The sequence below is a fragment of the Mobula birostris genome, chromosome 2 (assembly GCF_030028105.1).
Source record: "Mobula birostris isolate sMobBir1 chromosome 2, sMobBir1.hap1, whole genome shotgun sequence".
Taxonomy (NCBI): Eukaryota; Metazoa; Chordata; class Chondrichthyes; order Myliobatiformes; family Myliobatidae; genus Mobula; species Mobula birostris.
The window spans coordinates 172392745-172405618 of record NC_092371.1 but is presented as its reverse complement, the minus strand read 5'-3'; the positions used below and the strand labels follow the sequence as shown (position 1 = coordinate 172405618).

Below are 12874 nucleotides of genomic sequence, written 5' to 3'. Positions count from 1 at the left end.
AGCTTGGTATCAACTTATCCCTCTGCAATTGGACCTTGGACTTTCTGACTAACAGACCCCAATCAGTTAAGTTAGACAACCTCTCTTCCTCCACTCTCACCCTGAACACCGGTGTGCCTCAAGTCTGTGTGCTGAGCCCTCTTCTGTACTTCCTTTTCACCTAAGACTGAGTTCTTGTACATGGTTCTAACTCCATAATCAAGTTCGCAGATGACACAATGGTGGTTGGCCTGGTCAGAAGGGATGATGAGACGGCCTACAGGGATGAGGTCCAGCACCTGACCGCGTGGTGTGCCAACAACATCCTGGCCCTTAACACCCAGAAGACCAAGGAGATCATTGTGGACTTCAGGCATGCTAGGAGCGACACTCATGTCCCCATCTACATCAACGGAGCTGTAGAGGAGCGTGTATCAAGCTTCAAATTCCTTGGTGTCCACATTTCCAAGGATCTCACCTGATCTCTGAACTCCTCCATCCCGATCAAAAAGGCGCAACAGCGCCTTTATTTCCTGCAGAGCATCAAGAAAGCTCACCTCTGTCCCAGGATACTGACTGACTTTTACCGCTGTACCATTGAGAGCATACTCACCAACTGCATCTCAGTGTGGTATGGCAACTGTTCCATATCGGACCGCAAAGCACTCCAGCGTGTGGTGAAAACTGCCAGCGGATTATCGGCACCCAATTGCCCACCATTGAGAACGTCTACCATAAATGCTGCCTGGGCAGGATGAAAAGCATTATCAAGGATGCATCTCACCCTAACCATGGACTTTTTACTCTCCTCCCATCTGGTAGGTGTTACAGGAGCCTCCGCTCCCGCACCAGCAGGCACAGGAACAGCTTCTTCCCTGAGGCTGTGACCCTGCTGAAACTCACATCACAGCGCTAAGCAGTATTGCACCCATATTGTACTGTCTCAGATCTTTTATATTTGTATGCTGTAGCACTTACTTTTTATTCGCAGTTATTTTGTAAATAACACTATTCTTTGCATTTCTGGTCGGATGCATTTCATTGGCTTTCATTGTATTTCATTGTATTTCATTGGCTTTGTATCTGTACTCGGCACAATGACAATAAAGTTGAATCTAATCTAATCAAATCTGATCTAGTCTAATCTAATCTAATCTAATCTAAAGGGAGACTTTTCTGTCTGGCTGCCGGTGACTAATGGTGTTCCATAGGGGTCTGTGTTGGGACTGGTTCTTTTTGCATTATATGTCAATGATTTGGATGATGAAATTGATGGTTTTGTTGCAAAGTTTGCAGCTGAAATGAAGGTCGGTGGAGGGGCAGGTAGTTTTGAAGAAGTAGAGAGGCCACAGAAGAATTTAGATTAGGAGAATAGGCAAAGAAATGGAAGATGGAATACAATGAAGTGTATGGTCATGCACTTTGGTGGAAGCAATAAAAGGGTTGACAATTTTCTAAATGGAGAGAAAATCCAGAAAACTGAGGTGCAAAGGGGCTTGGGGTCCTTGTGTAGGATTCCCGAAAGGTTAATTTCCAGGTTGAGTCTGTGGTGAGGAAGGCAAATGCAATGTTAGCATTCATTTCAAGAGGACTAGAATATAAAAGCAAGGATGTAATGTTAAGCCTTTAAAAAGCACTGGTAATGCCTCACTTGGAGTATTGTGAGCAGTTTTGGGCTCCTTAACTTAGAAAGGATGTGTTGAAAATGGAGAGGGTTTAACGGAGGCTCACAAAAATGATTCTGGGTTTGAATGACTTGTCATATGAAGAGTGTTTGATGGCTCTGGGCCTGTATTCACAGGAATTCAGAAGAATGAGGAGCGACCTCATTGAAAGCTATTGAATGGTGAAAGGTCTTGATAGAATGGATGTGGAGAGGATGTTTCCTATGGTGGGAGAGGGTTCAAAGGAGGTTCACAAAAATAATTCCAGGATAGAATGGCTTGTCATATGGAGAGCGTTTGATGGCTCTGAGTCTATATTCAATAGAAATCAGATTGAAGGGTGAAAGGCCTTGATAGAGTAGATGTGGAGAGGATGTTTCCTCTGAGATCAGAGGACACAGCCTCAGGATAGAAGGATATCCTTTTAGAACAGAGATGAGGAGGAATAAGGGGAGAAGGCAGGAGACTGAGGCTGAGAGGAAGTTTGGATCAGCCATGATGAAATGGCAGAACAGACTTGATGGGCCAAATGCCCTAATTCTGCTCCAATATCTTATGGTCTTCTTTTGGATTCATCAGTTGTATGGAGAAGGTGAGTCTGCTGCAGGGGCAATGGATTGATCTGCATTTCGTTCTGCCCCAGCTTGCATATGACAGCTAGGATACAATGTCCATGGTCGACCCTGACCAACGGAGGGCCTGAGGGTGGGTGCTTGGAACTGGCTACCCGGGGTAGTATTGGAAGCATATGTGATAGTGGCTGGCATTGATGAGTTGGTCCAAACGGTCTGTTTGTGTGTTAGATACAGTTGTAAAATGCTTCTCATGGGAATTGCTTCTGAAGATCTGTTACAAAATCTAAAAAATCTGGAAACTTTCCTTGTCTTAGGAGAAAGAAGCCAGTAGATGAGAAAAAACAGCCCTGGTTTTCATTGCCTAATGATGTACAAAGTACACAGTTATAGAGTCATAGAACACTACAGCACAGAAGCAAGATGTTTGGCCCATCTAGTCTGTGCCAAACTGTTACTCTGCCAAGTCCCATTGACCTGTGCCTGGACTGTTACTCTCCATAGCCTCCAATCCATGTACTTACCCAAACTTCTCTTAAATGTCGAATTCGAACCTGCGTCCATTACTTCCTCTGACAGCTTGTCACCATCCTGAGTGGAAAAAGTTCCACCTCAAGTTCCTCTTAAATATTTCACCTTTCACCCTTAACCTAGGACCTCCAGTTCTAGTCTCATCCAACCTCAGTGGAAAAAGATTATTTGCATTAACCCTATGTATAACCCTCATGATTTTGTATACCTTTATCAAGTTTTCTCTCATTCTTTTACGCTCTAGGGAGAAAAGTCCTAATTTATTCAACCTCTCCCTATAACTCAGGTCCTCGAGTCCCAGCAACGTTCTTATAAGTTTTCTCTGGATTCACTCAGTTTTCTTCAAACATGCAGTTATGGTATTATTCAGAGGGTTATCTAACTTCTTCTGATTTCAAGACAAAACCTATAAGAAGATAGGCATTAGGATCAGGAGTCAGCCTTTTGGCCCATTGAGCCTGCTCTTCCATTCAATAATATCACAACTGATCTAGCCATGGACTCAGCTCCACCCACGTGCTTCTTCCCGATTACCCTAATTCCTCAGCGGTGTAAAAACAATTGAAGTGTATCTTAAATATATTTAATGAGATAGTCTCTACTGCTTCCCTAGGCAGAGAATTTCACAGATTCACCACTCTCTGGGAAAAGTAGTTCCTCCTTATTGCCATCCTAAATCTATTCTCCTGATCCATGAAGCTATGACCCTAATTCTAGTCTCACATACTAGTGGAAACAACTTTGCTGCTTCTATTTTATCTATCCCTTTCATAATGTTATATGTTTCTATAAGTTCCCCTCTCATTCTTCTGAATTGCAGCGGTTAAAGTAACATATTGATGAATGGTATTGTCTGCACCAGGGAATCTTCATTTCAAAAGTTTCGAAGGGTGGTGCTGCTGATCTCGCTGGTTTACGAGTTGGAGACATGGTGTTGGAGGTATGTTTGTGCAACTCTTTTCAAGATTCAACATTCAATTTTGTTTAATGTTATTTCTAATACACAAGTAAAGGAGAACAAAATAATTGCTAAAAAATGCAGCCACAAACATACACAATAAGGTAGAGGTCACAATAATAAAAAATATAATAAATATACTGTAAATACATAAGATAGCTAGTATACATAGATTGATAGTACATACATAAAGTGATGCTAGGCACAGCAGTGTCTGTACAGGACTTTCTACAGGGACACCATTGAAAGCATCCTGACTCACTGTGTCACCTCCTGGTGTGGGAACTGTACTTCCCTCAATCGCAGGGCACAGCAGAGAGTGGTGCAGACAGCCCAGTTCATCTGTGGACGTGAACTTTCCTCTATTCAGGACAGTTACAGGAGCAGGTGCGTACAAAGGGCCTGGAGGATCATCAGGGACTCCAGCCACCCCAACCACAAACTGTAGCAGCTGTTTCCGCCCGCCTGGCAAATGGTACCACTGTATCAAGGCCAGGACCAACAGGCTGCAGGACAGCTTCTTTCACCAGGCTGTCAGATTAATTAAAACACATTGATCTGATTGCATATCTGACAGTACATTGTATCTGACTGTACATACATGGATAGAAAAAGAATTGTGTATACAATCTTAGTGTTTGGGCAATGTCCTCCCATATTTCCCTTCCTTATTGGCGATGGAGATGCAACATAAAGATTTTTACTCCCTCATGTTGTGAGATGGATGTAAGAAATAAAATTCTAATTCTAATAAGGTGATTCTAACAGGAAATGATAAAGTAGTGGTGGAGGGGTGGGTTAGTGAGTGGAGATGTTGATCAGCCTTATAATTTGGGGAAAATAACTGCTTTTGAGTCTGGTGGTCCTGGCATGGATGCTATGTAGCCTCCTCCCTGATGTGAGTGAGACAGTCCATGAGCAGGGTGGGTAGGATCCTTCATGATATTGCTGGCCTTTTACCAGCCCCTTTCTGTAAATGTCCTATATCTGTTATTATTGTTCCTATTCCGTTAGTGGTAAATCTTGAGAGATATCCACAAAATGGACCCTTGTTCAATAAGGTCATGATAATTTCACAGATGTAACGAAATAAAAGAAGGCTGCTATTATATAAGTTACTTCATAACAGTGATCACTGTAGGACAGTTAAAACCTTTCGACTGATAATCACAGGCAAACACCAGTAAAATTTGTATATAGCACACTCCTGGAACAACGATATGACAAAGACCAGATACACCAAAGTGCACCAGAGTCAGTGAGTTGTGGGCATGCTATGTTGGTGCCAGAAGTGTAGTGTTACTTGCAGGCTGTCCACCACAATCCTCACTGATTTGATTTGATGCAAATGACGTATTTCACTGCATGCTTTGATATTTATCTTTATTAGCATGTTCCCAATGACCCTCACCAGAGATGTACCATAGAAAGCATCATGTCCGGATGCATCATTGCTTAGTATAGCAACTGCTTTGCCCAGGAGCTCCAGAAATTACAGAGAGTTTGGACACAGCCCAGTCCATCACAAAAAACAGTGTCTGTCTACACTTACTGCTACCTTGGGAAAGTCGCCAAAATAATCAAAGACTTTCCTACATCGGAAATTCTCTCTTCTCCTCCCCCACCCTTTCATGAAAGCTTGTATCACCAGGATAAGGGGCAGCCTCTATCCCACTGTTATAAGATTATTAAATGAACCTCTGGTCTGACAAAGAAGGACTCTTGGTCTCCCAGTCTAACTCATCATGACCCTGCACCTTATTGTCCACCTGCACCATATTTTTACTGGAATTGTAAAACTTTATTCTGCACTCTTTATATCTTTTCCCCTTTGTATTACCTCAGTGTACCTGCATGTTGGAATGGGTGGTATGAAATATAAAGTTTTTCATTGTATCTCAGTACATAGGACAACAACTGGGTGACAGGGTAGGGATACATCTCTACCAAAGGAGGTGTAAAGCACTCCATCCCTTCTGTGGGTCACCCTAGGCCGAGGTGTAGCACCTGCTTAGCCCTTCTATCAAGGTCATGGGAACAGGTGGTGGATGGTTGTACGAGCAGCTGGTTAAGTCCTGGTTATGTGACCACTGATGCCAGGCAGACAGTCTCTGAAGAGAATTGATCACAGCTGGGGTCACCCTTCTTGTAAAGACACTGCCCAGAAGAAGGCATTTGCAAACCACTTCTTTAGAAAAATTTGCCAAGAACAATCATGGTCATGGACAGATGGAAGACCATGATTTCCCACGTCATATGGCAAAAGCACATAATGACGATACAGATGAGACAACAGTAAACCAATTACCAAGTAATCTGCCTTAAGGTCTAGCCATTTGCTGGGATACTATCAAAGTTTCCATTTTTTAAATAGGACCCTTGTCCATCCAATGACCAAGGATCAACTTAATTCTCCATATATATTTATGTGTATTAGGGATTTACTGTGGTGCATAGGTCAGGGTGCGAGGTGCGGCAAAAAAAAACAACATTCAACAATAATAAAGAAATATCTAAAAATAGAGTTACAGTGGATTCCGATTAATTGTGACACATCAGGACCAGTAAATTTTCGCTCAATTAAGCTGCTGCCCCAGTTAGCCAAAGTTTCATGGAAATAGTTCAAAGGGATAAAAAAGACAACTGTTCAACTGAGTAATAATGTATGTACTTGAATGAAATACTGAACTAATTAGAACATTCTCAATACCTGAACAGTACTATAAAACTGTGTATTAGTTCCTAATAGTTATCAATGGAGGAATTCATAATTCATCAGCGCAGACACCTAGTGTAGATAATGAACTGCCCTCATACAATTCTTCAGAAAATTGCAGCCTCCAAATCTTCATTTTCATTGTAACATTCAAGATAATTGTTGAAGCAGTGAAATCATTTTATTTTCACTTCCAGCCATCTCTATCTAGCATCTTCAATCCTGAATTTTTGAAACCACAGTCAGCAAACTGCATTCTTCTCACTATCAGTGAGAAAAATCACTGCTTTTTGAACACAAACACAAACAACAATTTAAAAACTGATTGTTCTAAGCACGGTGTAGTGTCTTACAGCCATGCATGCAACTGATGCTAGTTAGAAACTGTTTGGCAACAGTCTCCTTCCCCAATTACATAACTGGCCTAGTGTCCCAAATAAATGAAGGGAACCGTGGCTATTTTTCCCATTTTTTTTTGTTTTTAAGAGTTGTCCCAAATAAATAGCTTCTCCGATTAACTAAGGGCCTAATTAAATGGAATCCACTGTATACATACGTAAATAAAATTAATTGGCCACATTTTATACTCAGGTTATCGCACTTCGACTTGTATCGTGGCCCAGTATGAAAATACGAACGTCCTTGTATGGAAAAGCCTACAAAAGTAGTGGATATGGCTTGGTCCATCATGGGTAAAGCCCTCCCCACCAAGAACACATCTACATGGAGCGCTGTCACAGAAAAGCAGTCTTCATCATCAAGGACCCCCACCATCCAGCCCATGCCCTCTTCTCACTGCTCCCATCAGGAAGAAGAAACAGGAGCCTCAGAACCCACACCACCAGGTTCAGGAACAGTTATTACCTCTCAATCATCAGGCTCTTGAACTGGAGGAGATAACTTAACTCACCTTCACTCGCCCCATCACTGAAATGTACTTACTTTCAAGGACTCTTTATCTCATGTTTCTTCAGAATGGGTAAGATGTCAGTAAGGTGAAAGAGCTGATTGTGAACTTCAGGAAGGGTAAGACAAAGAAACACATACCGATCCTCATAGGGGGATCAGAAGTGGAGAGAGTGAGCAGTTTCAAGTTCCTGCGTGTCAAGATCTCGGAGGACCTAATCTGGTGCTAACATATCGATGCAGTTATAAAGAAGACAAGACAGCAGCTATTCTCCATTAGGAGTTTGAGGAGATCTGGTGTGTCAACAAATACACTCAAACACTTCGAGAGATGTACCGTGGCGAGCATTCTGACAGGCTGCATCACTGTCTAGTATGAGGGGTGGGGAGTGGGGGGGGGGGTGTTGCCACTGCACAGGACCAAAAGAAGCTGCAGAGGGTTGTAAATTTAGTCAGCTCCATCTTAAGCACTAGCCTCCAAAGTACCCAGGACATCTTCGAGGAGCGGTGTCTGTGAAAAGCAATGTATTATTAAGGACCTCCAGTACTCAGATAGGAGGTATAGAAGCCTGAAGGCACACACTTAGTGATTCAGGAACAGCTTCTTCTCCTCTGCCAACTGATTTCTAAATAGACATTGAACCCGTGAACTGTATCTCACTTTTCAAATATATATGATTTCTATTTTTGCATGAGTTTTTAACTATTCAATATACGTATACAGTAATTGCTTTACTTATTTATTATTTTATTTTATTTTCTTCTTCTATATTATGTATTGCATTGAACTGCTGCTGCTAAGTTAACAAATTTCACGTCACATGCCAGTGATAATAAACCTGATTCTGATTCTGAGCTATAAAGAAAGCAAGGCAGCCATTATATTTCATCAGGAGTTTGAGGAGATTTTACTTGTCACATAAAACACTTGAAAACTACAGATGTACTGTGGAGAGCATTCTGACTGTCTGCAACACAGTCTGGTATGGCGGGGGGGGTGGGTGGGTCTACTGCACAGGATCAAAGTAAGCTGCAGAGAGTTATAAAGTTAGTCAGCTCCATCCTGGGTATATCCTCCATAGTATCCAAGACATCTTCAAGGAGCACTGCCTACGAAAAGCAGCTTCCATCATTAAGGACCTTCACCACCCAAGACATGCAACCTTCTCACTCTTACCATCAGGAAGGAGGTACAGAAGCCTGAAGGCACACACTCAGCGATTCAGAAACAGCTTCTCCTCCTCTGCCATCCAATTTCTAAATGGATATTGAACCTGTGAACACATCTTCTGCCCATGAAGTTGTGATGACCTTTAACTACTCTAAGATCTATCTAACACTTCCCTTCCACATAGCCCACCAATTTTTCTTTTATCCTTGTGCCTATCTAAGATATTAATTAGTTGACTGTTAGTTCGGAAAATTTGGTCTTCCATTCCACTGAGTGAGCTTGTCTTGTTGATGGAAATGGGAAGCATTCTTATTGGAACGGCTCCAATAACATTTCCCAGGTGGTGAATTATGTTGACGATGTTGATACGGGTATAACGACAAGATTCGGTCACTCAAACCTTTGAGCCTGCTCCACCATTCAATCAGAGATCAGAATCATGTTCATCAGGACTAGATGAGCCAATGAGCATGTTTGTATAACTCTGTGACTGACTGACCGACACACCGACATCTCAGCCCAAACCTCCACAGAAGCTGCATGACCTTCAGAGTTCCTCCAATATTTTGTGCCTGCTACACTTGTGGCTGGGTTTATTATTACTGACACTTGTCATGAAATTTGTTGTCTTGTGGCAGCAGTGCAGTGCGATGCATACAAGTTACGATCTTACAATAAGAAATATAAAAAAAGTAGGGCAAAAAGAGAGCAAAAATACTGAGGTAGTGTTCATAGGTTCAGAAACCTGATGGCAGTGGGGAAGAAACTGTTCCTAAAATGCTGAGTGTGTGTCTTCAGGCTCCTGTACCTCCTCCTTGACGGTGGCAATGAGAAGAGGGCATGTCCTGAGTGATGGGGGTCCTTCATGATGGACGCTGCCTTCTTGAGGCATCAGCTTTTGAAGATGTCCTCAATGGTGGGGAGGCTTGTCCCTGTGATGGAGCTGTGATGAGTTTTCAACCCTCTGCAGCTGTTTCTGATCCTGGTGCTCCATACCAGATGGTGATGCACCCTTTCCAAATGCTCTCCATGGTACATCTGTAGAAATTTGCTAGTGTCTTTGGTGACATATCAAATCTCCTTAAAACTCGATATGATCATGGCTGATCTATGGTGGGCCCCAGCTCGCTCTCTGTGCTGGTACTGATGGGTTGCAAGAGGTGGGACAGGAGCCAAGCCAGAAGCAAGGGAGTCTTAAAATTAACACTGCAAGCGAGTAATATCTATGAATTCAAGAGGGAACTTGATATATTCATGGAAAAGAATGTCAGAAAATGAGAGATGAGGTTCAGATCAACATCAAGAAAAAAAGCACCCAACCTTCAGTTTACCTGTTCTCACTCAAAATACCATTTATCACAGGGGCGCCACAATTGTGTAGGGGTTAGCATGATGCTATTACAGCTGAGGGAATCAGAGTTCAGAGTTCAATTCTGACACTGTATGTAAGAAGTTTGTACATCCTTCTTGTGTGCGTGTGGCTTTCCTCCCACAGTCCAAAGATGATCTGATTAGTAGGCTAACTTGTCATTGTAAATTGTCCTTAGGCTAGGGTTATCTCGGTGGGTTGCTACAGAAATGCTAACATGAGCTTCTCATCCGTGGGAGAGGAAGGATACACCAAGAAAATGGGCTATAACTGGAGACAAACTGAATGACTGGCCCAGGACAGAGGACCCCTGCCAGCTGCTGTTAGTAGCCTGTGCCGCGGTAGGGGTGATGGGCTGAAGAAGAAGAAAAATCTTACCAGCAGGGCATGTTAACACACGTACAGGGAGCGTTTCCTCATTTTTCAGTAAAGCTCATGTGAAAAGAATGGTTAGTGTCAGGTATAAAACTCACTAAACTTGCTAAACTCACAGGTTGCCACATACTCAATGCTTCCTACAGCCTTCAAGGTTTTACAGGTCGATTTATTGTACGGAAAAATAGGAAAATTGACTAATCATTATGAATGCTTTTCAAAGTGTGTGTGTATGTATGTCACTATATACAACCCAGAGATTAATTCTCTTGTGGGCATTTGCAGTAAATACAAGACACACAAATAGAATCAATGAAAGATCACCCCCATCAGGACAGACAACAATAACCAATGTGCAAAAGTCAAAATTAATAAATAGCTAATAAATAATATTAGGAACATGAGTCATAGAATTCTTGAAAGAGAGTCCATGGGATTATGCATTCAGAACGTAGAATATAGAACAGTACAACACAGTACAGGCCCTTCGGCCTACAATGTCGTGCCAACATTTTAAGCTACTCCAAGATTAATCTACCCTTTCCCTCCAACATAACCCTTTATTTTTCTGTCATCTGTGTGCCTATCTAAGAGATTCTTCAATGCCCCTTTACGTATTTGCCTCTATCACCACTCTTGGCAGGATGTTCCAAGCACCCAGCACTCCCTGTGTAAAGAAGTTACCTATAGGGACATTGCCCCTATAGTTTCCTCCAATCACCTTAAAATTATTTCCCCTTGTACCAGCTATTTTCACCCTGGAAAAAAGTCTGTGGTTGACCTCTTAAACAAAGCCACTTATTGTCTTGTGCACCTCTACCAAGTCACCTCTCATCCTCCATTGCTCCAAAGAAGAAAAGCCCTAGCTTGCTCAACCTTTCCCCATTAGACATGCTCTCCAATCCAATCAGCATCCAGGTAAAGCTTCCATATCCTTCCTACAATGAGGCAACCAGAAATGAACACAATATTGCAAGTGTGGTGTAACCAGGGATTTATATAAATTATAATTTTTATAGTCTTGGCATTGTTTCTAAGACCATAATACCATAAGACATAGGAGCACAATTAGGTCATCAAATCTGCTCCACTATTCCATCATGGCTGAGTTATTATCTTCTCAAGTGCATTCTCCTGCATTCTCTGTATATCCTTTGATGCCCTTACTAATCAACAAATAAACCTATTCTTAATCTTAACTTCCCTCTCTGCACAAGTACATAACTTTCTCAGCACTCTGCAGAATACCTAATATTATTGACAGACAGCTGACATCTCACCTAAGTGGTATGCCTTGTGTTCTAGGTGTAAGTTGAAGCAACACCCTAACTTTGTCATTGTTCAATATGTTGGAGAAACACCCTTGAACTTCCAGTATCGGTAGTCATGCTAATATCCTCCAAACCTGGTAGCATGGTGCGAAGACAATAACCTATCCCTCAACGTCAGCAAGACAAAGGAATTGGTTGTTGACTGCAGAAGGAGTAGCAGACCGCATGACCCAATTTACATCGGTGGTGCACAAGTGGAATAGGTCAAAAGCTTTAAGTTCCTTGGAGTCAATATCACAGATGACCTGACTTGGTCCAACCAAGCAGAGTGCACTGCCAAGAAGGCCCACCAGCGCCTTTACTTCCTGAGAAAACTAAAGAAATTTGCCCTGTCCCCTATAACCCTCACTAATTTTTATAGATGCACCGTAGAAAGCATTCTTCTAGGGTGCATCACAACCTGGTATGGAAGTTGTCCTGTCCAAGACCGAAAGAAGCTGCAGAAGATCGTGAACACAGCCCAGCACATCACACAAACCAATCTTCCGTCCTTGGACTCACTTTACACCGCACACTGTCGGAGCAGTGCTGTCAGGATAATCAAGGACACGACCCACTCAGCCAACACACTTTTCATCCCTCTTCCCTCTGGGAGAAGGCTCAGGAGCTTGAAGACTCGTACGGCCAGATTTGGGAACAGCTTCTTTCCAATTGTGATAAGACTGCTGAACAGATCCTGACCTGTATCTGGGCTGTACCCTCCAAATATCCGGACCTGCCTCTTGGTTATTTTTGCACTACCTTACTTTCCATTTTTCTATTTTCTATTTATGATTTATAATTTTAATTTTTAATATTTACTGTTTTTTTACTATTTTAAACATTTTAATTATTTAATATTTGTAATCCAGGGAGCGGGAAGCACAGAATCAAATATCACTGTGATGATTGTTCGTTCTAGTATCAATTGTTTGGCGACAATAAAGTATAAAGTATAAAGTAAATAACTGTCATGTAGCAGTGTGGATAATCTGTCTGTCTGTCTGTCTATCTATTTATCTATCTCACTCTCTATCTATCTCCCAATCTATCTACGTGTAACCCACTCACCTGGGCTTGTATACAAACTTGGCTTGTTAGCTAACTCTGCTAACAGCCACGTGACTCAGTGGTGAGAATGCCACCTTTTGTAAACAATATATGTCTGGGATTGATATGTTCTCAGGTTCAACCAAACAAAAACATTGGGACGTTCCGATTAAGGAACATTGATTGTGTCAAATGCTGTGTATGTACTGTTCACATGCAATTATCAGTCACCAAGAAATACCAGATTGTACACCAGCATAAAATTATAAAGAA

At 42.0% G+C, this 12874-nt stretch overlaps 1 protein-coding gene and 1 long non-coding RNA gene across 2 annotated transcripts in view; one reads left to right on the top strand and one right to left on the bottom strand.

Moving 5' to 3' along the window:
- Positions 1-12874, top strand: part of mlip (muscular LMNA-interacting protein) — a 179277-nt gene that overhangs the window by 22232 nt on the left and 144171 nt on the right. Inside the window, exon 4 of the mRNA XM_072251100.1 lies at positions 3609-3686. Coding sequence (XP_072107201.1) covers positions 3609-3686 — 78 coding nt within the window. The remainder of the gene's footprint in view (positions 1-3608; positions 3687-12874) is intronic.
- The window catches only part of LOC140193925 (uncharacterized), a 38784-nt gene that overhangs the window by 22283 nt on the left and 3627 nt on the right, over positions 1-12874 (bottom strand). The gene's annotated exons all lie outside the window — the stretch shown is intronic.